Source organism: Poecilia latipinna, unplaced genomic scaffold, assembly GCF_001443285.1.
Source record: "Poecilia latipinna isolate Pla-1442-1.1 unplaced genomic scaffold, P_latipinna-1.0 Scaffold549, whole genome shotgun sequence".
Classification (NCBI taxonomy): Eukaryota; Metazoa; Chordata; class Actinopteri; order Cyprinodontiformes; family Poeciliidae; genus Poecilia; species Poecilia latipinna.
In genome coordinates, this window is record NW_015113165.1 from 222,853 (window position 1) to 249,284 (window position 26,432).

At 37.7% G+C, this 26,432-nt stretch overlaps 2 protein-coding genes across 3 annotated transcripts in view; one reads left to right on the forward strand and one right to left on the reverse strand.

Moving 5' to 3' along the window:
• Positions 1–743: 743 nt before the first annotated feature.
• smc4 (structural maintenance of chromosomes 4) lies at positions 744–22,462 on the reverse strand. 2 transcript variants are annotated; one of them, XM_015041416.1, is made up of 25 exons: positions 22,128–22,462; positions 20,986–21,162; positions 20,721–20,881; positions 19,467–19,657; positions 18,691–18,882; positions 17,458–17,634; positions 15,067–15,231; positions 14,549–14,676; positions 14,208–14,348; positions 13,653–13,803; positions 9,185–9,349; positions 8,779–9,012; positions 8,032–8,217; positions 7,738–7,899; positions 7,406–7,631; positions 6,338–6,414; positions 5,578–5,730; positions 5,277–5,403; positions 4,844–5,033; positions 2,982–3,126; positions 2,682–2,855; positions 2,406–2,588; positions 1,559–1,791; positions 1,251–1,434; positions 744–1,023 (listed from the first exon to the last, which is right to left on the reverse strand). In XM_015041416.1, the coding sequence occupies exons 3-25, from the start codon at positions 20,869–20,871 to the stop codon at positions 859–861; spliced, it is 3,900 nt and encodes a 1,299-aa protein (XP_014896902.1). In that variant the 5' UTR covers positions 20,872–20,881; positions 20,986–21,162; positions 22,128–22,462; the 3' UTR covers positions 744–858. The 2 variants fall into 2 exon arrangements, with proteins under 2 accessions (XP_014896902.1, XP_014896901.1); XM_015041415.1 differs by lacking the exon at positions 20,986–21,162.
• Positions 22,463–22,751: 289 nt separating this feature from the next.
• The window catches only part of ift80 (intraflagellar transport 80 homolog (Chlamydomonas)), a 57,699-nt gene continuing 54,018 nt past the window's right edge, over positions 22,752–26,432 (forward strand). Inside the window, exons 1-3 of the mRNA XM_015041417.1 lie at positions 22,752–23,083; positions 23,202–23,255; positions 24,569–24,790. Of these exons, the coding sequence (XP_014896903.1) occupies positions 23,219–23,255; positions 24,569–24,790 (259 nt within the window). The 5' untranslated portion in view covers positions 22,752–23,083; positions 23,202–23,218. The remainder of the gene's footprint in view (positions 23,084–23,201; positions 23,256–24,568; positions 24,791–26,432) is intronic.

The window sequence follows — 26,432 nt, forward strand, 5'->3', positions numbered from 1 at the left end:
TATCACGCCATGTGCTGCCACCTACTGGACAGCTAGTGCAAGTTCATAAATGACACCTTCAGATCATCTCGCCGGTCCAATATGAAGACATCTTTACAGGTTAAGAAAAATAAACTAAAGACATTTTAATTGTTGCAATCAGTCTCTCAATTCATTCATTTTTTTTAATTTTAGAAACTGAAGACGACAGTAACTATATTAACATTTTACAGCTGCGGCAGCTTCCTAGATATTGCATCGCCCTTCCACCGTGATCTATAAAGATCCACATATCCGCTTTACATTGGTGGCATGTTCTGCATTTCAGTTTGAGTTCCTACACACTGAACAATTGACTTAGTTAAAAATGATATTCTACCAATGGATTTCTGACTTTCAGTCCTTAAAGTGAGCTAAAGTTTAGGATTTTTCTCAAATTCTGAGGCGTCAAAACATGAAAAAAAAAAACAAAAAAAACAAAACAATGTATAGCAAATCTGTCAAACCAGCACTAAACTATTATGTTAGAAGAATCAGATTTCAAGAGGTCAAAATATCTCCTTTGCCTTTAACATTTCAGTTTATTGTAAATCATGATAGCTGGAAAAGTTAAGAGCATTGAGCCAATATTGTAAAGAGCGTTCACATTACTGGTAAAATCATAAACTAAAGCTAAAAGGACATTTTCCCCTGAACACGATTTAAAGAGCTGGAAATGTGTTCTTACGAGTTCTCCCATTTTGTTTAAGAATAATTTCACAAAGTTTATTAAAAACTTTTTTATTTTTCAGATTAAAGAAATAGCAGCACTTTATTGGAAAGGACAGTACAAATATTTACATGGTTTATGAAAGAACATTAAAAGATAAAGTTGGCTTTTTATGCCGTGATGGCATCATGTTCTCTGAACACGATTGTTTTGGGATTGATTCCGACACTTTTGGTTGTGTTGTGTGTTTTATAGATGCCGATGAGACGATCCGCGATCTCAAACATGTTGTTCCTCAAGGAGATGATGATGAACTGAGCGTTCTTTGTCTGTTCCTGTAAAAAGAAAAACACGTTTTAATTATTTAAGCATACAAAGTTACTGCTGAATAATTTCTTAGTGCAGTGGATTCTCTCGGTTTGTGCACTTTAAAGCTTAAGGACCGTCCTGTTGCAATCACACAATGACATTTTTGTCACAAAAAGAAATAGTTATGATGCGACTATCGAGAACAAATCATAAAAGCTTTAAAAATATTAACTAGCAGCCTGATTGTGCTCACATAAATATAACAGGCAACGATGGAGACGTTCTTGAAGTCCAGAGCGGCATCGATCTCGTCCATGAAGTAGAGCGGGGTGGGCTTGTAGTGATGCAGAGCAAACACCAGAGCCAGAGAGCTGAGGGTCTTCTCCCCTCCCGACAGGTTAAAGATCTTTTTCCAACTTTTCTTTGGTGGACGAACACTAAAACAAATAAAAACGACAGAATACGTCAAATAACAAACATAGAGCTGTAGCACCACATATAAATCCCAGCATGCACCAATAACGTCTTGACTGCTTTTTTTTTTTTTTAATCCTCCCTTACCTGAACATGATTCCTTCAGAGAACGGATCCAAGCTGTCCACCAGCTCCAGCTCTGCATCCCCACCTAGTGTCAGCATCTGGTAGTTCTCCTTCAGCTTGTTGGTGATCATGTTGAACCCGGTCATGAACTCGTTGAGCCGCTGCTTACGGAGGTCCTCGTAGGCGTGCTTGAACCGGTCTCTGTCCGCTGTGATCTCGTCCAACTGGGCGACGCGCTGCAGGTACAGCTCCTCCTGAGGACACAAAGCGTCGGAGATGACGCGCGTTTATCTTATGCCGATGTAAAACAAGGTCTGTCCATTAGCGCCAGTTTTTATCAACTGCTGATAAATGTCCGCTTCGTCGCTCCTCTCCAGTCGTTTTCATGCTTGTGAAATTTTGCCCTTGTAAGTGTAGACGTGCACACGAGACAAACATTTACAAATGCGTAACTTTTGTCGCCGTCGGTGTGTCGGGTTTCAACATTAACCTGTCACCGTTGCTCCCTGTCTGGAGTCGCCCCTGACAGACACACAAAGCTAGCTAGCAGAGCTATGTTAGTTATATTAGCAAGAGAAGCTATGAAGACATCTGCGCGCGACTCAAACTTTTGCCTGACAAAAAAAAAAAAAAAAATAACATGAACACCACTAAATAGTTATAAAAAATTTGAAGACCTGTGATTAATATATTTGAAGTCAACTTATGAATTTAAGATTTCTAACTAGTTACATGAATGTAAGACTTTTCAAGCAGGCGGAGACCCTAGAAATTCACTGCTGCTCTTGGGGCAGCAGTGAATGAGAACAAGTCTTCCTTCATCCTAACCAACGAGACCACCAGGACACCTTGTAGTGTTTGTGTGTACCTTCTTCTTGTACTCTGCAATGGCTCCTAGATTGGGCTTCATTTGACTACACTGGCTCTCCAGCATGCTGATCTTGTTCACCAGGATGTTTGGATCCGATATGGCTTCCAGCTCAGCAGGAGGAAAGACACGGAGTTCCTCTGCTGGCTGGCCCTCAATGGTGTGAAGGGACAGCTTGATGCTCTGGAAGACAAAAACAGGCATTATTGAAGACAACAAAGCTCGGGGGCTTGGTTGTTCCCCAGCTGTGTACTGGTTTAGAGTTATGTGACTCACCTCATCCTGCCAGTACTTGATCTTGCCATTGTGCTTTGTGATGGCAGCGTCTATCTGCTCGATGGTCAGCCGAACGTTGAGCGACTCTTCTTGCAGCGCGTGCTCCTGCTGCTGCAGGGCCTTGATCTCCTTGGAAACGTTCTGATACTGCTCCTGCACCTCAGGCAGAGTGGCCTACACAACCAGAACCAAAGAAGGAGTAAATCAGCTGTATTGATGCTAAGGATGTCCTCAGGGAGAGAAACACTCCCCCAGATTTAAGACATTCTGATACGAATAACGTAAATGGCGAGCAGCAACCTCTGCCTCGTGGCAGGCTTTCATGATCTCCCCGGCCTCATCTTCTAGTTTCTTCAGCTGTTCTGTGAGCTCAGCCATCAACTTCTCGTTCTCTTCCAGCTCAGCTTGCACACGAGCAACGCTCTCCTCACACTTTTTCAGGTTCCTGGAAGACAAACGGAAGAGGATTTAGACGTTTTTCTCCGGTGGTGTTGACAGCAACAGCTAAAGCAGACCAGATCAGCGACAATCATTTCATTGGCCTTCAGAAAGCAAGGCGTTTGAATTACTCTGGTTAGATGCCGCTCACTTTAACATTGTATACATTTGCTTTTATGCCCGGGAGACGTTTTGCCAAGCCGTACTGCTGCAACCAATAGGAAAATTCAACTGCCTCCGCACCGTCAGACCGAAAGGGGCCAGCAGTGAGACTGTTTTAGGCAAATAATATTGCCGAACTCAACAAATTCACACAAACGCAACGACAGAATCCTAAATAACCTATCTAGACAGTTGGTCAGCAAAAACAAAAGTTGATTTGGGGATTGGCTTAACTTTAGTGGAGCATTCATTACCACCAACCAAACTGGTAAGGAGTGTTGCCAAGAAGAAAAGAAAGAAGAAAAAAAAATCATCCTACATTACAAATTACACTGTCTTAGACTTGAAGTAAAAGGTATCAGACCATATTCTATTTTAGATAAATATATAATGTCTAGTTTAGAAAGTGACAGGTTGATACACAAAACAAATAAAGCAAATAAGCAGTTAATAGAAATGAACCAATCATAGAATCTAGACTGGATGAAGTAATGCGCGTCTCGATGAAGAAACTTTGCAAAACTGAATTAAAGGGCAGACGGCATCAAACCTTTGAGCCAAGTCTGCTAAACGAGGGAATGTCTCAGGCAGGACATTTCTGAAGCACACAGGAGCATGAACTTGTGTGGTGCAGATTTGGATACGTTTAAAAGTTACCTACTGCATCTTTAAGACTCACTAAAAGTCCTCACCACTCCTAACATTTTGTCACTTTAGGAGGTCTTAAAGCCTGAGGTTCTCTGTGAATAACTTCTATTTTACCAAGGTTAAATTCTAGGAAAAAATAAAATCACCACTAGGAGCCACTTTCTACATCTTGGACATAAAAGCAACCTGGTCTTTATAACCCTCTTCAGTGTGGAAGTCGTTAAAAGATGAAGAAAACTGAAACTTTTTTCCGGAAAACTCAACAAATCATCTGGAGTTCGAATTGAATAAAAATCAGATAAAGGTTAGGCAGTCATACTTTGATGTGTTGATGCACAATATATCTGCATTAACATCGGCTGATGTTAGTCATGTTTTAACATATCGGTCCCACAGGGGGAAATGGGGCGAAATTAATAAACAAAGTTAGTTTCCATCATGTTGCTGTTTGGATCATGTTTTTGGGAAAGGAATTCTGGCGGCCATGTTGTATTTGTTTGGGCATGTAAACAGTGATGCAGCACAGGAAGGTGGGGTGCTTAAATAAAGCAGAGAACCAACATTAGTAGTGTAATCATTTTTCAGTGTTAAAGGAGTAGGGAAATGTATATAATATTGGTTATCAGCCAAAACAGGGATATTAATAACGTATATTTACCAAAATGTTCATATTGGTGAATCTCTACTTTGATAATTCCTCTCTTGTAGACCCTACAACTATTTTTTCTTTTTTTTTTTCTTTCATGGTACAAATTTGTTGCACTTGATTGTTACATTATACAAATGAGTCGACACATATTACACATATTTACACATAAAACCAGAACTGACATCACCAACCTCAAAGAAAGCCCACCATTAGTGCCAGCAGGGAGAAGGCGGACTGTTCCACCTTTAATATTTCCTTCCCTTACCGATCAGCCGTCTTTATGGCCACTTTGGCTTTGGTGATGATGGAGGAGCAGTCGTCGAGCTCTTTGTTGATCTTGTCAAGCTTATCCTGCTGAGCCTTCAGTTTGTGGCTGTTGATGTCAACAATCAAGTTGTGGAGTCTTTTCACCTCGTTTTCCACCTTCCCGGCCTTACTGGATGCTGACTCAAAGTCTAATGGGGGGAGGGGGGGCCACGCAAAAAAAAATAAATAAATAAATAAAATAAAAGAAATGAAACATTTTGGCATCAAAACTTAAGGCAATCTATTTAAATTAAAATCTACTCTGTATTGAAGATATACTAAAGGGTAGTAGAGTGTATTTTTCCAGAAGTTAAGTCTTAATCTGACATGAGGAAGGATATAATGACATAAAACAATTAGCACCTCTCTTTACAGTTTATGCAAGTTCCTACCTTTCTTGAATGCCTCCAGGCTCTTCTCCATCTGTTTCTGCTTGGCTTTGTCTGGGGCAGCTGCCAGCACGTTGGCTTCAAGCTCCTTAATCTGAAGTTTCAAGTGAGTCTCCTGGTCAGCCAGACTCTGAGGGAAGAAGAAAGGGGGGAGGGGGGGAACTCTTGAGAAACTTCTTTAATTAGGTAAAAAAAAAAAAAAAAAAAAATGCTCATTTGTAAGCCTGGATATAGGCAACTGACATCATTTGAAGCATAAATGAAGCATAAACAAGGAGGCAAAACGGTGCATAAAGTGTCGTACGCTCATGCTGTTTGTGTATTTTTCCAGAGTGTTCTTCATCTCTCTGAGCTGAGGCTGCAGGCGCTGGACGTTCTCCTCCAACTGCAGCCGTCTCTCCTGGCAGCCGTGCAGCTCCGACACTTTCTCATTCAGCTTGCTCTCCATACGGTCGAGCTGTAAAAACACACATGGAAAATTAAGTTCTGTTGTGATGGAGGAAATGCTTGGTACACGCATCGCATGAGCACTTAAGCTGCCCAGTTGGACTTACACTATTTAACTTGAAGACAAGTGAAAAGAGCACAATGCTACTAATATATCGCTTTAGATAGTAAGAGAGAAAAAAAAGAGCAAATGACACAATAATAATAAAAAAAAATCTTAATTTGCATAATTTCTTATCAGTTTAATAAAATGGAAAGTCAATAATAAACGAGTTTAACGGCCAGCTTCTGACTGAATTAAATGCCAATATTTTCAAACTATAAATAAAACCAACAGCATGTACTTTGATGCAAACAAAGGCCAAATAAATGGAGATAACATTATACCTTTGTTTCTCTTTAGATTCAAAACAACTAAACCTCCAACAGTTTCTCTGTCTTTGCCACGGTCTTTAGGGAGAGGAAACTGGACTTCATTCAAAATCAGGATCAGAAATAATTCAAACTAATCCAAAGTTAGGTTTTATTTTAATTATTTTTACCTTCTTTATTTTTTTTAAATGCCATGTTTAAGTTGAAAATGTGACCTTTTATTTATTCGCATGTTTTGAACTAACCTCGACCTGGGACACCTCTTGGCCGATAGAAGACCCCATCCTGCCTTTCATAACTCTTCCACCTCCAGTCATTGTTCCTGTGCAACAAAAACAAAAACAACAAAAGAATGAGAAACAAAAACTTTGGCTGAGAGTTAATTATTAACCATCCCGTCACGGTCTGTGAGGGACAAGCTGAAATAAGATGGTAACACTTTGGTCCAAAAGGCTGCTCTGACAAATGATTTAAAGTTCATTTATATTATCCAGTAATAATATAGACTAAGGAAGATGGGTTCCATAAACTTAATAAGTTACAATTACAAAAACAAGGAGACTCAGTTGTTTTGGTTTGAGCATCGGGGCGAAAATACTTCAGTGAAACTGCCATACTAACATCACACCAACAATACAGAGCAAATGTTTTCAGATGAAATACTTCAGATAGTTCATCTGAAAAAGTTAGCATACCATACTATTGTAGTTTGCACCAACAATTGTTTATATTCTGCAACTCTTTTTCTACAATTTCACATGGACTCTTTCATATACTATGTCATTTTTTTAGAACACAGTTACAGCCTTGATTTAAAGCCTTCTACTCCTGATTGTAAAATAAGCTGCAAACATATAAAAACCCCATTATGAAAAAATAAATAAAAAATACTGATATACAAGCTTACCTCATCACATTAACGTTTTTGTGAAACAACTGAATTGAGGTCAGGCCATTAGAATTTACATCAAAAGATATAATTGGATCTTTTTTTTTTATTTTTTATTTTATCATTCCCTAATTAAATAAAAGCAGAAAGGTCACTCAGACTGAGTATTGTTGAAGAGAATGTACACAGGCTCAGGAGAATCACGAACACAGCGCCAAGAACTGATCAGTTGTTTTATCAGAAAAGGTTGAAGTTATAAGAAAAACTAGACTCATGTTTTAGTCAAATACAGTTTCTGCTGTCAACTTTTAACATTTTTTTTTAACACCAGTACCAGCTGTGGTTACAAACTGACCAAAACAAACAAAAAATAAATAAATAAAGCAGGACGGGAATCCATGTAAGAGTGATGAATCTCACCAACCTGCCATCTCAATTATCTGCCCCTTCAGGGTGACCACCCTCCAGCGTTTGTCCTTCTGGAAGGCCATCCTGGTGGCCTGCTCCATGTCTTGAGCGACCAGGGTGTCCCTCAGGGCGAAGTAGAACGCTGGTCTGACCCTCTCATCGTTTACTCGCACCATGTCGAAGAGGCGGGGGCTGTTCTCTGGCGTGCGAATGGGGGTCATGTTCTTCTCCCAGACCTTCATCTAAATAATAATAAAAAAAAAAAGCAGTCAAAAGGTGAAAAAACTCTGTTTTAAGTTGACTGAATCTTAAAGGCATGCTGACTGAAGTTTCTAAGAGTTACATTACCTTGTCAAGGCCGATGAAAGTGGCGACACCGATATTCTGCTCCTTGAGGAAAGTGACGCATTTCTGAGCCGTGTCGATCGTATCCACCACGATGTTGTCCAGAGCGCCGCAGCAAGATGAAATGGCCACATCGTACTTTTCATCTATGGCTCCAAGATCTCCCTATGAGCACCAAAAACATTTTAAAAACCCCGCGTTACGATGATGAGAAACAAATATAGGAATAATGACAAAAATATATACAAATGGAAAGGTTTTCTGTAACGTGTAACCAGGTTTTTTTTTTTTTTTTACCAATCTCCCGTAGATTCCAGGGATTTTGCCGCTCTTCTTGAGCTGCATCAGGGCGTCCAAGACTTTTCCTCGGCTGCGATTGGAGGACAGGGAGCTCTTGGCTTCGTCCACCTTTTGCTGCAGTTCTCTCACCACATGCCTGTTTTCATTATCCACCTTCAGCAGCTGCTCCAACTCTTCCTGGTCCTGTAGTGAAACACAGAGTAAGTAAAGCAGAAGCTCCCTCTGCAGGGTTCCTGCAGGCTTCACCAACTCACATTTAAGGATTTCTTAAGACTATTGTGACAGAAATTTAAGAAAGGAATGTACAAAAGGAAAAGCATATTTTATATCGAAGGTTTTGGGAACAAAAATGCACATAACACTGCATGGGCTGGCAATAGAGGCGAACCAGAAGTGAAGATGAACGCCATCCTGCAAACTGAGAATAAACTTACACTTTCTCATGATGGACACACAAAAAATGCTAGCTAGCAATGGTGTATTAGCGGCTGGTTAGCGGTAGCCTCAAACGACTCAAGTCACAGAATGGAACAAAAGTGTCAAGCAAGAAAAATATATATATATATATATTGAATAAAGTTTAAATAGTGCTGCCATGACAAAACTTAAGACCTGTGATCAACTTATTTAAAGCAAACTTAAAGTTGTTTTTAATGAATTTAAAATATTTTAAGGTCTTGATTTTAGATACATGGAACTTAAGACTTCTCGCTGATTTTGGTTTTTTGCTGTCAATCGTTTTACCTTCTTGAGCTCCTTTTCCTTCAGGGGGATTTGGACCTGCAGGTCTTTGATGGCGGGCCGGCGCTCCTGGAGAGTGTCCGAGGTCGTCTGGAGCGTCTGCTTGGCCGCGTTGAGCTGAGCCAGAGCCGTTTTGTGGCGGCTGAGGTAGATGTCGAGCTCGGACTGAGCGATGTCCATTTGAGAGCGGGTCTCGTTTACGGCCTTGCTGAGTTCCATGAGCTCTTTCTCTTTTTTCTGGGAAGTAAGAGGGGTGTTTAAAAAAAAAAAAAAAAGTATAAGAACAATTGAAGACTTCATTTAACAGATAATGCAGAGCTATTCCGGTAACCTCAGCCAAGTCGTCAGGACATCTGCAACTAGACACACACACACACACGCACACATACACACACACACACACACACACCTCTTTGTCCTGTTGCAAGCCGCTCGTCTCTTCCTTCAGACTTTCCATCACTACTTTCAGTTTTTCTTCTTCTTTCGCTTTCTGCTTCTCCAGGTCTTCTTTCTGGGCCGTCGCGTCAGAGATGGCTTGTTCACTGCTGGCTGGTATGCCTCGCACTTCCTCCAGCTGAATGAGCCAAACAACAAATAAAGAACGGTTAAAACTAAAGGAGAATTTTACAATTTTCTCAATTCAAAATGTGAGTATCAGTTCATTAAGCAGTGAATATTATGATTCAGGACATTTTTTTTCTGTTAACTTTTGTTTCGACTAGAACTAGAACTAGTGAAAACCCTAAATTAAGTCTCACAAATTTGAGTTTTATTTAAAAAAAAAAAAAATATACAAGACAAATGAGAAAGAAATTCAATACAAAAATGTTACAGCCTATGTAATCATCTAAAAAGACTTAAAAGTTGTCCAGTGAGTTTTCGCACCTTCAACAAGTAGGTAAGCCACAAGTTCCTGCTGAAGAACTTGTCTCTTCATATTACTGTATCGAAGCAATGGCAAGTTGAGAGAAATAAGTGTGGTGTAAAAAAAAAAAAAAGTGAAAAAGAAACAGTAAAAACTGCTGTCCTGCAAGGACTGTGAACAAAAACCCATTCAAGAGTTTGGTGGAACCTGACGAGGTTTGGAGAGCAACATTAGAAGCGTGTTACCTTGGATAAGAAAGAAGAAGTGAAAAAACAGGACTAGACTGTTGCTCAGTGCTCAAAAGAAGTTCTTATTTCATCAAAGTAAATTTTGAACATTGAGAAGTCAAGCTCCAAGACTTTGGAGGAAGAGTGGTAAGGCACAGAAGCCATGTTGCCTGAGGCTCCTACAGTCTGTGTGGATTTGGGGGGCCAGGTCGCCTTCTGCTGTGTGTCCACAGGGTTTCATCAAGTCCATCCAGAGACGTTGGAGCACATCACGCTTCCCTCTGCTGACGAGCTTTACGGAGATGCGCATTTCATTCTCTAGCAGGCTTTGGCACCTGCCAACACTGCCACAGGTTCCAGTCTATTGACCATGGTGCAACCATGAGTAACCACCAGCAAATTTACCCAAAACAAAAAGTTACAGCAAAAACTCCTGTTTTTGCTCTCGACTTTTAACAGAGAGAGTTTCAAGTCAAGAGGAAGAGGCAACAATGGAGGCGCCAACCTGGGCTTCCATTACGCCACAGCAGACCCACGATTCTTAAATAATTTAACTGTCAAAGAAACATAATTAGTTGTTTTGTTTTTTTTTGACGTGCTAAAATAAATGAAATGATAATCTATATATTATTGTGATAAATATAAAATGTAACCCATGGAGCACAACACCTGTGATCTTAACACACATGGCACTGCATCTGTCATCTCCATGGTTACCTGCCTATGCATTTTGTAGCCTATTGAATACACATATTTGCTGCTGTTATGATGCAAAAAGTAAAAAGTGAGTTTAGTAGTCTTTAGCAGATAAGATGTATGCAAGTTCAGCTCAAAGAGGAAAAAAAAGGTATTAAAAAAAAAGCACAGGAGATGATAAGGAAGCTGCCTGCCACAAATCTACATATTATGTAAATATGTAATACTGTTGTCAGCTTCCAAAAGCAAGAAAATGTCCACCTATTGTGAAAAATATTTTAAAGTGCAGCATTGATGGAAAACATAAATAAGAAACTGAATAGCTCTAAAGCTAGTGAGGACCTTTAGGTCCAAGAAGATAAGATGCATGGATGTAATTCCTATTTTTCATCCGTTAGCTTTTATCACAAAAAAATTTAAATAATAATAAAAAAATCATTTCCCAGCTTGTTTTGACTTTAACGAGATAAAATTTGAAACCAAACCAGTAATTTGTGTATTTACACTTTGAGGTTTCCAAGAAAGACGATGACTCATTTTGATCTTGCAACTATGATGTCGATCTTTTTCCCCCTCTTCACCTCGGATGATGCCAGAGGCAAAATAAGCAAAAATTTAAGAATTGAGTTATATGACAAGTGCAGTCAGAGCTGCTGTAAATAAGAAAGCCAAAATGAAAATACAAACGGAAATTAGAAGAATCAATTGGGATTAAAGATAGATATTTTGAAGACCTTTACATCAAAAGTGTACGCAAAATTTAAAAACACTAATATTTGACTCACATATATATGTTTTTTTTTTTTTGCAATTATTTTTAATCGCACTGCTATAGTTGCACATAAAAAGAAAAAAAGAGAAAAGAATATAAGGAAGGAACACAACTACCTAATTTAATTGTGATAGGATTTCCTTTAAAACTTTGCCTGCATGAGATCTGACTAAAGTCAGAACATCCCATTTTACTAACTCAAATACATAAAGCTCAGATTACTACCTGTTGTGAAAGTGTTATTTCTAAGAAATGTGATCAGGACTGCGTTTAATTGTCTGTGGATCACAATTCAGACCATTAAGCAAGCAAACCACAGGATATGATGCTCCATTTATGCATGTGGTGTAAGACCTGGAATAAATTTGATAGAAGGAGGTTTCATCGGGAGGGGAAAGGGGAAAAAACAAAACAAAAAACAAAACACAAAACAGACACATTAAAAAAAAGAATCTGTGTAAATTACCAGCTACTATACAATGCATTCTAAAGCAGACCAAGAGCACACATGTAATCAGGACCAAACAAGCCCTGGTTGAGATTGGCACAACAGTCTGCATTTTGGCAGAGCTAAAACAAAGCAAGAATTGGCATCTGCATATATAGTTTATGTTCTGTAGGGTTAACTGCGGGTGAAATGTGAATGTGGCTGCTGGAAGTGTTACACAAGCCAGGCCATAGTTGACTACCACACAGCAGAACACTGCTCCCCAGAGGTCAGCCTGCCTCTGCCCAGCTCCCCCTCTGACCAGCAGAGTTCCAGAAGAAAAGGCTTTCAGAGCTGGGAGGAAACGTCAGCCACACGCCCCCGAAGCAAAGCCTGACAAATGATTTGGATCAGCTATGTTGCAAAAAATAAAAGGATCGGCAGTTTAATCCATCAGGACAAAAATAGTTCAGCAAAGCACACGCCCAGATTCACTTTGTGCAGCTTCACGGCCCCCTAGTGTCTGATAACTCGTTGACAGTTTCACATTAGTTTTTATTTTATTCCGTCGACAGTATCACTGTAATGAAACCACAAAAATCATGTAAAACATCTCTTCTTCAAGCAGTGCTGAAAATAATTTTTTTTTCAAATAAGGAATTATTTGTACAGTAGTTGTTTCACCATGACTGTAATTCATAAAAAAGGAACCATTCCTTGATGCAAATATTAGTGAGTAAAAATATCCGGATTTTAAATAAGACAAGAAAAGCCACAGTTTTGCATTTTCTTTAGTATCGCAATCAACGTTCAGTCAGACAAAATGTGGTCCCAAAAGCTAATAATTTATTTATTGTTTTCTTTTTATTTTTATTTAATTTGCACAAGTTTTCACACATAAAAATTATAAAAATTACCACACTGCGAAAACACTAAATCCTAATAAGTAACTTTTTTGTAAATTCTGGTATAAACATCTTAGTACATCTGAAATAAGTCAAACTTACAGCTAGTTTAGGAGCTTGTTTTGAGTAAATAAGTACTAATTCCTTAATATTAATAAAATAAAAAGAACTAGTTCCACTAGTAGATTATTTCACTTTTACCACATTTCCCCCCATGTAATAAGTGAAATAATCTGCCAGAAAAACTGGTACCGTTAAATCTCTATTCAAGAATTACTGACTTAAAACAAGATCCTACATCTTGCTGAAAAGTTACTTGTATGTTTTGACTTATTTTAGGTGTACTAAGATATTCGTACTGGAAGCTAGACCGAAAATATTTAGTAAAATTGTATTTTTCAAGTGCATTAAGAAATATTTTCTTAATGCACTATTTTATTTACAAAAAATAAAAAAATAAAAAATTAAATACTTAGCCTTAAAAAAGTAATAGATAAAAAATGATTGTTAGTTCTATGTCTCATGCCGGGCAACCGCATGAGACATATGACCCCTCCAAACAAGCCATCTCACTACATCTGAGCAACAAAAACACCAAAATCCTTGTGGCTCTATTTCTAACACATTTAAAAAAAAAAAAAATATATATATATATATATATATATATATATATATATATATATTTTATTTCTTCATAGGCCATGACGAAAAACACACATACCAACCCTGGCAATGCAACGGCTGCCTCAGCATTACTTTTTAATTAATTGTGAGGAGTAAATTTAGAAAACAAAAGGCTAAAATTACACGCCTCTGTCAGATCCAGTATCTGTGTGCCTCTGAACTGTGCTGCTGCTGCCTGCAGTGACACTGTCAGAGTGACACAGCTTATCTATCCCAGAGCAGCAAACACTAAAACCAAGTGAGATAAAGTCACTGAGCTGCATGCTACAGTGGATCTGCTGCAACCTAAAGGCCAACACACCTTTTTCTGGTCTTTTTCCAGCTGCTTCTGCAGTGCCTTGTTCTTGCTCTTTGAGTGTTTAATCTTCTCACGCACTTCAACATCCTGCAGGTCCAGCTGGGTGAACTTTCCCTTCTGGGTCTCAATATACTTGTTGATCTTATTTTTTTTCCTGGTGGAGGAAAAACATTTTTTTAAAGAATTAAATTCAAATCAGATTTATGGGGGGAAGAAAATCTATCAAAAGCAATCCTTAAAAAAAACACACTAATAAATAAGGGGGGAAAGGGACAACAGTTAGTTTCCGTAACATGTTTTTTAGTAAAAAATCTTCCTTTAAGGGAATAACAATAGATGAAACTCTATGTTTCTACTCTTTTTCAAAGCCAACTACTTTATAAATTACTAATTTCAGGCAGATTAGAAACTCAAAGTGCTGATGAATTTCTCTAAATGTCTGAACAAACAAATAAAAATCTAAATTAACAGAAATGTTATTTAGTACACAAACCGGGTTACATTAGTAACAGAAGAAACAAGTTAAAGAAAAAAAAAAAAAAGAAGCAAATTTCTTACTTTTCCACATTTTGGAGCTCTTGGTTCATTTTTTCCATCTCTTCTGATATCTTTGCATTTTTTTCGGTGAGCTCCTTGGTTTCCTCCAAGATCTTTTGCTTTTCCTGTTCTTTATCAGTCACACGTTTTCGTAGATCATGACTAAAGGCAAACAGAAACCAAAATATTTGCTTAAAAAAATAAATAAATAAAAAAAATTATGCAATAATGATTTTTTTTTCTATTTATACACTTCATAATGGTAAGATATCAGAGAAGCATCCCACAGAGCTCTTGCTGGTCCTTCTTTTTGTCATATTTTGTCCTGTCTGGAGCACAGAGGTGCCGCTGGTGTAACTCACACATAGTACTGGTGCAGCTGGCTCTTGTGTTTGAAGATGTCGTTCTCCAAGGTGAGGAACTCCACGGCTTTATTCTTTTCCCCCTCCAGAGCATTTTTCTCCTTTTCTACCAGCTTAACTCGATTCAGCTAGGACAGGGAAAAAAAAAAAAACACCTGATACTTTAATTTCTAGACAAAGGTTTAAAAACAAATAAATGAGAAAAATCCTAAATTCTGTGGTCTAATGAAATTCGGCTATCAGAAACTACACCAGAGAGACATAAAAATAATTAGGTACAAGCAGAATATAAATTAAATTCAATAAATGACTCATTTGTGAACTGGTGTAATTTAACTTTTGAGTAATACTTTATATCTGAATGTCAAAGTGAATGAGAGGGTTGTCTCACAAAACAGACAGAGTGCATTCATATTTATTTCCATATTTATTATCTCATTTGTTCACCTTTCAGCCCCACTATGCAGTTTTACAAAAAACACTCCCAAAGAGAAACAAACCCTCGCAAGTGTAGTTACCTTTTCTCCCCTTTGCTCATTGAGCAGCTCGATGCGGCGAGACAGAGTTTGGATCGGTTCTTTGAGACGGCATGAGCCGATGATGTCCTCCAGGTACTCCAGCATCCCCTCATCATGCTCCGTCTGACCTTTAGGCTTCATCATGGCAATCTGCTCCACCTCACCCTACACACAGCAAACAAGAGCAGATTGGAAAGGGTACACACTGATTCACAATAGGGCTGCATAAAAATCACTAAAATAATAAAAATAATAATAAAAAACATACACAATAAAATTGCACCAATCTCTTTTTAAAAAAAATAATTTTTAAGACACAGAGACAGCTCTCTCCCACACAAAATTTTAAACAAAGTGCACAAAAGTGTAAATAACATTATACAACACAGAAAGACGACCTGGTTCCATATTAAAGTGAATAAAATAAATAAATAAATAAGTAAATAAATAAATAAATGAAAAATCGTGTCACTGAAAATCTCCAACTGTGAGGGGACAAATTGCACAATTGCATTTGTGGAACATAAAACATGGAGTTACTACTGCTAAAATATCAGCAACCCACCAATAATAATCCATAGTGATGACAGAAAAAGTAATTTAAATTGTCATAAAAATAGATATTGTTTTTGCAAAACTGAATAGCGACGCACCGATCTGGCTTTTCTTCGCCGATGACGATTTTTTTGGTTCATTAAAAGCTCTGGCCTGCGAGTCCGATTCATTTTATTTTGAGGAGTATCACACAGAAGAGACGAAAGCTGCGCTCGAAGCTGACAACGTGATTATCTCAATTCATGTGTCAAAGCATACATTTCTCTAATCTTATATTTTAAATCAACCTAAAATATTTTTTTTCAAAGTATATGCAGTTGGTGGATTTGTTTGTAGACCAAATAAGGGACATTTCTTTATTTCTGATGCATTCTAAAAATAGGAGAGAAAAATAAATTAATTATAATAAGAAAAAAAGGGTTTTCTGTATTTTAGCAGCGAGTCAAAGAGCAGGACCAAGCAACAAAAAAATAAAAAATTGTCCAATTCCATTCCCTGGCTAACTGATTGGTGCATCTCTAAAAATGAGAGCTATTAAAACAAAACTGACATCTCTAAAACTACATACACACACACACCCACTCACACACACACACACACTTCCTCAACTCTCCAGTGCAACCCTACTGGAGTGGACATGTGCATTTATTTTTTATTTATTGTAAATACCATGTCAATTAATAATATTTATGATTTATTTTTTAAATAAAATGTTTCTTTTTAAGAGTCTCAATTTGAGATAAAAAACAAACAAAAAAAACAATGTAGTTTAAATTTTGAATCTGAGAGAAAAAGCAGCTTTAAGAAAGAGTTGGGTGGTGGGGGAATCCCCACATCATCCTCTCCTCTGATCAGTGCACAAACTAGACAGCTTCCCCTTATTTACCAGAGGCCTGGAAAAGTGAGGTGACCTTGAAGACCAAGTTTAAACCTCTATCCATAGTCATGCAGCCACGTCACCGACAGAAACATAAAAGAGGAATGAAAATGGTCATGCTCACATTGAAAGAAAAAAAAAAAAAAGTTCACCACTGAAATAAAATAAAGAATCCAAATACAACTAAATTTTAATCATGTGCCTTCAGTTGATCAGTAGTAACCAGGCAGGTAAGATGCAATACACTTTGCAGGGGTAGGAGTGTAACATGTGAACTTTTTCAGGGTGAGTTGCAAAACACATGGGGAAAATATATAAATAATTAAACAAGAAAATATTATTTTCAAGAATTCAGTTTATGTCAGAGAGTAAAAAAAAACATAAATAAATAAAAAAAATAAAATAAAATTCAATGAAAATGAGAGCCATGGCAGTGGAGGGAGTTTTACCCTGCCACCCTGAAGCAGCACTGCTAATATTGGTTTTTTTTTTCTTCACACACCAATATTTACGTGCTGCTAAAGTGTGGCAGGTACATGAGAAAGGGAGGGTCCAACCTGTCCTCCACTGGTGGCTCAGCCCCCCCAAAACAAAAACTCTCTCACATAGTGGGACATCCTTCAAACACTCACATGCATGCTGGTCAAATTGTGTCTTTTCCTTAAAATTCTAAAGCAGCAAATAATGGTTCGCACCTTTTTCACATTGTTTCAAACCATGATGCGCTGCTATAGCAGTCTAAGGGATGGCAGAGCACTCTCCTCTCCTCTTCTCTCCTTTCCAATTCCAGTGCAACAGGTTATTTCACCCCCCTCCCCCCAACACACACACACACAGAGACAGGCAGGGCATAAAATAATATTTTAAAACTTTCACCAGGAATTGGGATGAAGCGCAGGGACTGGTAAACAGAACAGGATGGTCATAGGAAGGAATAAAAAAAATAATAATACAATTACCTGCAAGATCAGAAATCTGTTGTGGTCTAGATCAATACCGTGGCTGCGGAGTAAAGTGCCAACTTCTTTGAAAGTGGCCTTTTTGCCATCAATATGGTAGTAAGAGGAACTGTCTCTGTTGGCAGTCCTGGAAACATAGAACTTGCTGTTAGGGACGACTTCGTAGTCATCTCCTTCCTGGCTCGGGGGGAGGGGTGGGGTAGGGGGGAGGGGGGACAGAAGACACAGCAGCAGAACAGAAGAGTTTAGGAGAGACTCAAACAGCTCTAAACATCCAGCTTTACAATTCACAGCACTCACAAAAATCACTGGTTGTTACAAAGGGAAGAACACCGGAGACAATTAAGACTTAAACACTTCCAAAAACATCAGAGATTTAGACAAGCAACTGTAATGTGTTGGGGGGGAATTAATTAAAAAAAATATTGGTGCAATTTGTCACATTTACAGAAGGTAAACATGTTCAGTGAAATGAGGAGATTGCAAATGCACAACAAAAGAGTTGGCAGCGTCCCTAAAAATTCTTTACTTTAGCAAACAGGGCTTGTATTTCAGACTGTGTACACCACCTTTACAAAAAATTATTTTTACTTCAGAAACAGCATTTCTGTGGGAAGAGGAACTCCAGAAAAATTAAGTCATGAGCTTAACAATTTGATTTGATTTTTTCAGCACTTGTGAGGTGAAGTAAAATGCTCCTTTTTCGATGTAAGGTCAGCCAGGGGCAGAATTATTTACACTCCCAAAGGCAGGGTAAAAAAATAATTTTAATGTGAAAAAATACTGTTTATGGTTTTTTTTAGCAGTAAATTGTGATCTGAATAGAATATTCCCTGTCACAGATATATTTACACTGCAGTAAAATAACTTGGGCCGTGTCAGCAAATTATTAATTCAAAATAAAATAAAATAATAATAATAAAAAAAAACAACTGGAAATACAGGCAGTAACTAGTGCGATGTGAGGTGAATATAGCATGAAGGGGTGTAAACTGTAACTTTCAAGACTGATTTGAGTTTGTGTTTACTCACTAATGTTACAAATGAGTGGTAATTGTATTATGACATCTGATAAATAATATTTTTAAAAATCAGACAATCATTACTGTCCTAAAAAAAAAAAAAAAAAAAAAAAAAAAAAAAAAATCTGTGAGTTTTTCAGTTTGGGCTGAATATTGAACCATATGAAGAGTGTATGTTGTTTCAGTGTGAAAGAAATATAGATAAATATACCTTATCAATAATCTTTTGAAAATGCACCTCCACAGTACAGCTTTGCACATCCTTGTGTTTATCAGAGCTGTGAATCAGCACTGAGAGCTTTTTCGATCTGATCTTTTGAGCTCTGTATCCAAACACAAAGAGCATTGAATCTATCACATTGGACTTTCCACTTCCATTGGGACCAATGATGCAGGAAAAGCGCTGGGAGACAGGTAAGGAAGGAGATAAAAATATAAGAAATCAATTATATGAAGATACACAACATCTACAACAAACAGTGTAAAGGTTGTATTTTTAGAGATGTGTGGTAGCATTTTATCTAGGTAAATCTGTAATACTGAAAGTATTCCAAGTGAGTGTAGTTAAGGGTTGACGTGCTAAAACCCAGCCTGAGCAGAAACTGTGTGAGCAAAATACAGTGAAAAGGCAAAGGTTTGAAGAAAGTCATAATTAAAATGGAACTGTGGGAACAGCAATAAATCACTTCTGGTTGAGAGATTCACTAACAAAATCAAAATCAAAATGGAGGATTGTGACCTTCTCACTTATTTATTTATTTATTTTCAATATATTTAAACACCATAAAACTGCACCCTTTTCTAGTGTTTTAATATTTGTATGTCTTCAACAACAGGGCACAAAAAAAAGCCAGGAAATAAAATAAGACTAAGACAAAAACAGTAAGGTTGACACTTAACACAAGTGATGTTATCAAACAGATTCAAAGCAGTTTTGCCCTGCCAGATATATAAAAAAAAAGGCTTCACATCCATGTTTGGTCATACCTTGTGAAAAGGCCCCAGAATCTGCTCCCCTGCATAAGACTTAAAGTTGCGATTAACTAAATGTGTGATCATCAGGCGAGGAGCGCCCGGTTCATTGGTCATTGCTGGGGGCGGAGGTGGAGGGATGCTGCCGAGAATCTCCTCCAAACTTCGACTATCAACCGCCTCAGCAGCTTCCCCCTGAGACGGATCTGTGGCACAACAAAAGTACAACTTTTTATTCTTCTGGTGCGAGTCGTTTCAGGTGGTGTTGGTGGAGAGAGAGAAGAGGGGTGGGTGGGTGACTGGGGGAGGGGTGGAGGAGCGCGCATGCATGCATACACACACACACACACACATGCAAAAATAAAACAAACAAACACAACACACGCAGCAAGTCTCGGGTGAAACAACGACCGAAGAGAGAAAGTTGACGGGGCTTATTTTCCTTTGTTCTGAAATTAAGCGCGAGCCGAAAACAAAAGAAAAAAAGAAAAATACAGAAAAGACCATGAACCCACATTATTACACAAACGCTCCCCACGACAAGCGTTGATACTGGAGTAGATGCGCCACAGTCACTTCGCTCGATGATGAATAACTAAAGTGTGTCCCGATCAAAAACGTCACAGTTTGAGTCATTTCTGACTGAAATTAAAAACACCAAGACAAACAGAAGTCCTCTTTTGGGAGGTAACAATATCGTTCAAACCATTATGTTGCCACCAGAGCAAGCCACAACGACCTGTCCAAAAAAAAAAAAAAAAAAATCTATTGTGCTCACATAAGCATAAACAAGCAAAATGAGTCGATGTTTGTGACTCGAATACAAGCAAACAGGCACAGAGTTAAGCATTTTAACCCATCCTAACTAGAACTTTCCAAAAGCAAGACAGAAATGAGCTGATATTGATACAATTTTTTTAACTTGATTTACAACGAAAAAACAAAAACAAAACACTTTATCTTTCGAAATAAGCTACCTCGTTTGCAGGAGACATCCGGACAAGAAGAACCATCGTCGTTAACAAAATCATCCCCAAAATTTTTTAGGACGGCCCCTTCAGAAAAAAAAAAAAAAAAAAAAACTATCAGCCCATTCTAACTACGTGTTCGCAAGAAGAAGGAAAAAAAAAAAAAAAAAAAAAAAAAAAAAAAAAAAAAAAGCATTACAGCTGAGCCAATTGGCCTTCACCAGTACAGCAACACACGCAAAGCAATTGACTGAGCAACTTATTTGGATTCAGAGACACCAAAACAGCCTTTGTTACTTGCCAGTTGTCGGCGGTGCCTCCTCTTGGCCATTGGAGTTGGTTTCTTGAGGGGGTACATCCAACTCGTCCTCAGAGTCATCCCGAGGCTGCAGCCCTTTCCTTTTTGGCTCCCTTTTGGAAGCAGTGGAGCTTTTTGCTGTTTTAGATGGCATGATATGAAATCTGAAGGGGCCATTGGAGGAAGAAGAAGAAGAAAAAAAAAAGGAATATCCATGAGCGAGTTTTTTTTTTTGTGTGTGTGTGTGCATGTCAATCTTCAAACTCACATTATAGTCGGTCACTGGAGCTATTCTGTCAGGTTTTTATCTTTGCCACAGCCAGATCTTACCGCCGCCCCTTTACTTGTTAATCGCTCTATTTATTCATATGCCAACACAGTAAGTGAAACAACAAAGTAAAGGTTTCTGGTGAAGATTAGGATGAATAAGGTTACGCAGATTTGTCTGGGGGAGAAAAAAACCAAATTCCTAATGTTTAGAAGAAAAAAAAAAGTAAAAAAATAAATAAATAAAATCGCAAGTTTCTGTAAAATCTTTTAAAGGAAAAAAAAAACTAATTCAATAACGTAGTGTGTCTGCATCTGCAGTGGGGATCTTTTTCATAGCGCCGCACATAGTTGTACAAAGCAGAAAAACTGGGGAATAAGAGTTAATATGGCGAACTTGAAAGCTCGACAGAGTTTCTATGCAAATAAGGTGAAATCGTTGCCTTTCCAGCCTTGTAACGCCTATGTTGCGTGTCCACTTCTGCGCAGCTAAACGGGTTTCTCAAGCTGACAGTAATATTAACTTTCAGTCCCATGAGTTTTTATGCTGGGGGGCGGAGGTAAAATACGGAATAACCTAACCTAACCCCTGTGATAAGATGCATATTCACAGAACTAATAAAACCTAAGCACAATGATAGATTGAAATTTTAATCACACGTTTTAAAAATAATCAGCTCGTTTGTGCTGGCTTTTTCGTAGTTTTCACATCATAGCGTTAGGTCCATCATGCTATTCAGCGGTGCTAATGGTAAAGTTAGGTTAGCAGCTAAAGCTAATGGATGTCAAATGTCGAAGCGGAGTCTAAGATAGCAAAATAGCCCAGTTTAACTTGCAGATCAGCCTAAAACGACGGTAAATGCAATAAAGCTAGTTAGTGTCAAAAATATTGCTTACTTTAATAACGTAAAATGTTCCACAGTTTCAAAGTATGATAAAAAATATCTCGCTAAAATTACTGTTCTATAAAATAACGAACACATTAAAATTAGCAATAGCCTTCCTGTCAAATTTCTGGAGTTGCTAATGCTAAAACCTAGTATAAAACGTTACTAACAGCAAGATTCCCTTCGAAAAAATTTTGTGATTCCAGCAAATAGACGGTACCCACACATTACTCCCCACCAAAGTATCCTTAAGTACCTTCTAAATTATACACACGATCCGTCAGAGGTCCTCCTATCTGTTGAAAATTGTGAATTCAAAAAAGTATCAGAAAATCCAAAACTCGACGAAAATAATCCATAAAATTCAGCCCCGTATCATTCCGAGTCGCTTCCCATTTGAAAACTGTATCTTGTAAATGGCGCCTAAACTGCACCGTCGAACCAAATTCGTTACAAACTGACGCAAGGCACCATGGATCGTTCGAAAGGGCAGGGCAGAAAAACGAAATTCAAAAAAGGGGACGGAGCCAACTACGCAGCTCTTTACACCCTTTATGTTCACAAACCGAACACCGGTGTAAGAATGAAAAAAGATAGCAAATGCTTTCTTCAAAATGAAAAGTTTTGTCAAGACTTAAGAAGAGTAAAGATTAAAATCTAGTGTGTTATTTTCTGGAATATTCAAATGGTTGCTTGGTTACAGCAGACCCGCCTCTCAGAACAGTTAATATATGCATATGAAAACGCATCAAACTTACCGAACAAGCGAATAACGTAAGAGAGACATTTGTCTGGGCGTAATTAAGTCGAATTACTTAATAAAACTTATCTATTTTTTTTAAATATATGAAAATGTCAGAGTGTGGGGACGTGAGTTATAACTCTCGCGATAGCACACTTTCTCTTCAATGCTTTTTCTCCTCTTGATTATATGGCTACCAAAAGTTAGCCCGTTTTGTAAATATTACTGCTCGGTAAAGGATGGGATTGCTTTGTACTGCATTGACTTATCGCATTATTTTGAACAACATGTGTGGCGTTTACTGTCCTGCAGTAAATTCGATAACGTCACAGTGATGGCCGTGCGTTTCTGAAGACGGTTACCAGCAGGATACACGTTAGCAACGGTGACAGCTACCTTAGCAACTGCACATCTCCTTCATCGTTAGGGCTGTCGGCCCATACAAACGGCTGTGTTACAGTATTAACAGGGTATGTTGATGTCTTTATTCGTGTACTTTGTTACTTTCAGAGCTTCATTGAGCTAACTGCTTCATATTTATTTATCTGTTTATCAATACTACTATCATTCGTGTTTTTGTGCCTTTAGGATACAACAGAGTAAAAATGAGGCTGAAGACGTCGTTGCTGAAGGAACCAAAACATATCCTTTATGTGATGTTCTTACATAATGTTTTTGAGTTGGTTTCAAGCTGAAATGTGCACACCGGACACAACATCATAATTATAAATTATTTATACTGTTTTTCAGACAACATGATTCCAGATATATCTATTAACCTTACTTCTGCTAATGTTTATTTATTAAAATATAATTGCATAACAATATAAAGATTCAATAGTTAGTCTTGCATAAAAATATTGTCTTTTACAATAAGCATGCTACTAAAGAAGACCCTCTGATTCAGATGGTAGCAAACTGAAGCAAAGGGTATTGTTGTGTCGTTTCCTAAAGTTTTAAATTTAATCAAAATTAGGCCTTTAAAATAGGTAAAGCCCACCGTATTACCAGTAGGCTTTACTAATTTGTACATTAGTAAGCCAATCACCTAAGTTGAACATTAGTTGATTTGTTGTCTGTTTAACTGAATTTTAATTAACTAATTAATTGATTGAGAAATCCTTTGGCAATGTCAATTTTTAACTTGCTGTAGTTCTCTGTGTGAGTAATTTAGGAAATATTGATTCAGGGTACTATGCGGCCCTGTCTTAGGAGTTTATAGGCAAACATTTAACCTTTATTTAACCGCTGGAAAAAATATTCTCTTAAAACTTGACTGTTACAGTTTCTATGGGTAAATAATATCAAAACATTCTTGTTAGCTTCCATGTCATAAAAAGTGAATATTTTACTGGATTGAATTAATGGGTTTTAACAATTGCATAGAATCCATCAATAAAAGGTTCTAAGAAGGTTACTGTACATGTATTGTAAAAAGTCTTAATTTTAGCCTATGGTCTACCTGTAGAAATCCTGTAATAACCATCTCAACTACAAAAAATATATGTTTATATATTCTCTGGCGTTCAGGTTAAAGCAAGAGAAAAGAAGATGTAGTTAGTTATCTTATCCATATTGTCTTACTATCCATCTGTTAGAGCCACACAACATAGAAAATCACACTTATCGTTGCTGTATTACTCTTTGATATTTTGCTATCACAATAGATAACCTGGAACAAATATTTGTTTTGTAAATATTTCCAGTGTCAGGCATTCATGTTCTGCCTAATACAGACATACATAATAAATTAGATGGACTCTGCTACCCAGTAAAACTCTGTATAGAGATTTTTTTTTTTCTGATTTTTATAGGGGTCCAAATGAAAACCTTTAAATAAAAACAAACAAACAAAATAAACCCTTTACCAAGTCAGTTTGTTTCCTCAAATTAACTACTCGTTCACTCAAATCCTAATAATGTACTCGGGTTGTTTGTTCTTAACAGCATTTCACATAAGGAGCTTGTCAGTTGTGTTGGTTGGACCACAGCAGATGAGCTGTATTCTTGCAGCGAGGACCACCAGATCCTCAAATGGAACTTGCTCAACAATGAAACCGGCCTGGTGGTCCGACTGCCAGATGACATATACCCTGTTGATCTGCACTGGTTCCCCAAAACTGTGGGTGCCAAGAAGCAGACGCAGGCGGAGATTTTTGCCCTCACCAGCACAGATGGTGAGTCTTCATGTTCTTTAAAATTTCTCTTGCAGACCATATAGCTTTGTTTCTGAAAATTAGAATCTGTTTGAAATGGTACAAGACAAATATTAGTACATGGGTTTTAGTCAGAGCTTTCAGTTGTGACTCAAATTCTTAAATTGTAACTCTTTTTTTTTTTTTTTTTTTTTTTTTTTTACCAAATATGTTTTGTGTTATATTCATAGCGGCACTTGCGCACAGTGCGGTTTATATTCTTTTACTATCACTAAATCTGGTGACATCGATCACAGTCGCCTACAAGACCAGGGTTACATGACTCTGCGCATCTCTTCTTCATTCTATATTACATGCAAACACAAAGCGTGTGGATGCACTTTTATGACAGGCAATGTGTGGTCACATCTCTAATGACAGTGTAGGGTTGCATAAACGCACCCACAAACTGAAGCAGCAATTTTCTCTGGCAGACCAGAGACAAGTTATGATTCATCCCTGTTACGATTCACTTCTGCAATTTTCTTGTAGTCTTTGTCATTTTGCAGTTGCACAAATATTAGCTTGCTAAGGATACTGCTAAAAATATGAAAATGGTGAACCAAACCTTCATGCTTCTTTTAAAATATTATGTAAATCAACATTTTTTGTCAGAGGTTCTCTATTCATACCCCTTAAATGTGTTGTTTGTATTTTGTCACTCTGTAAACCAAGAAGGTCAATATTTTTTTAGGTTGTTTTAGGAGATGGGGAATTGTGCATAGTTATGAAGTGGAATAAAAATAATAGTTTTCAAAATTGTATCCCCTGAGAAATTTGGTATGCTTTTGCACCAAGGGCCCAGAGTCAGTTCTTTGTAGAAAAGCAACAACTGCATGTTGGGTATATCCATACATAATACAGACTTAACCCCCCCCCCCTTTTTCTTTCCAAAAGAAAAAAGTCTCAATCAGACTAGAGTGAGAGCGTCTGTGAGCGGAGTTTTGGTCAAGAATTTGACCGGTCCATTCTAATGCGGAAATGTCTGTGGATCTAAACCATTCTGTTTTAGCTGTGGGTTGTTTAATCAGGGTTGTTGTTTTGCTGAAAGGCGAATCTGTACACCAGTGGCAAGACTTTTGAAGCTTCTCACAGGCTTCTAGGATTGTCCTGAATGTGACGCTTTTAGATATCTAACGTTCTTTAGCAAACATCTGAGCCCTTCACAGAACAGATGCATTTATACTGTCACCTCAGTACAGGTCAGCTCAACTAACTATTTTTGCTGTCTTTTGAATTCAGTTGGTTCCGCTGTGATTTTCTTAAGGAATCTTAGAGGAAGGGAAATTTACTAAAAAAATTAAAAAAAAATGTTTTTTGTTTTTTTTTTAATCCTTATTAAAATAAAAAACTATGAATTTACTCCCACTTTACAATTATGCAGTTTGTTGTGACACATTTAATACCAATCAAATACATCAATATTTGGGATTTTAGCATCCCAAATATGCTAAATTATTTGGCATATATGCCAAATATATGCTAAATGTGGACTCTTCCACATTGTCCCTAATGTGGAAGAGTTCGAGGGTTGAGGATATTTTTACTCGGAGCCTTTTGGATCACTAGAATGTTGTAAAAGATTTGACCAGACCACTTCCTGCACCAAGGATATGGATCTGAT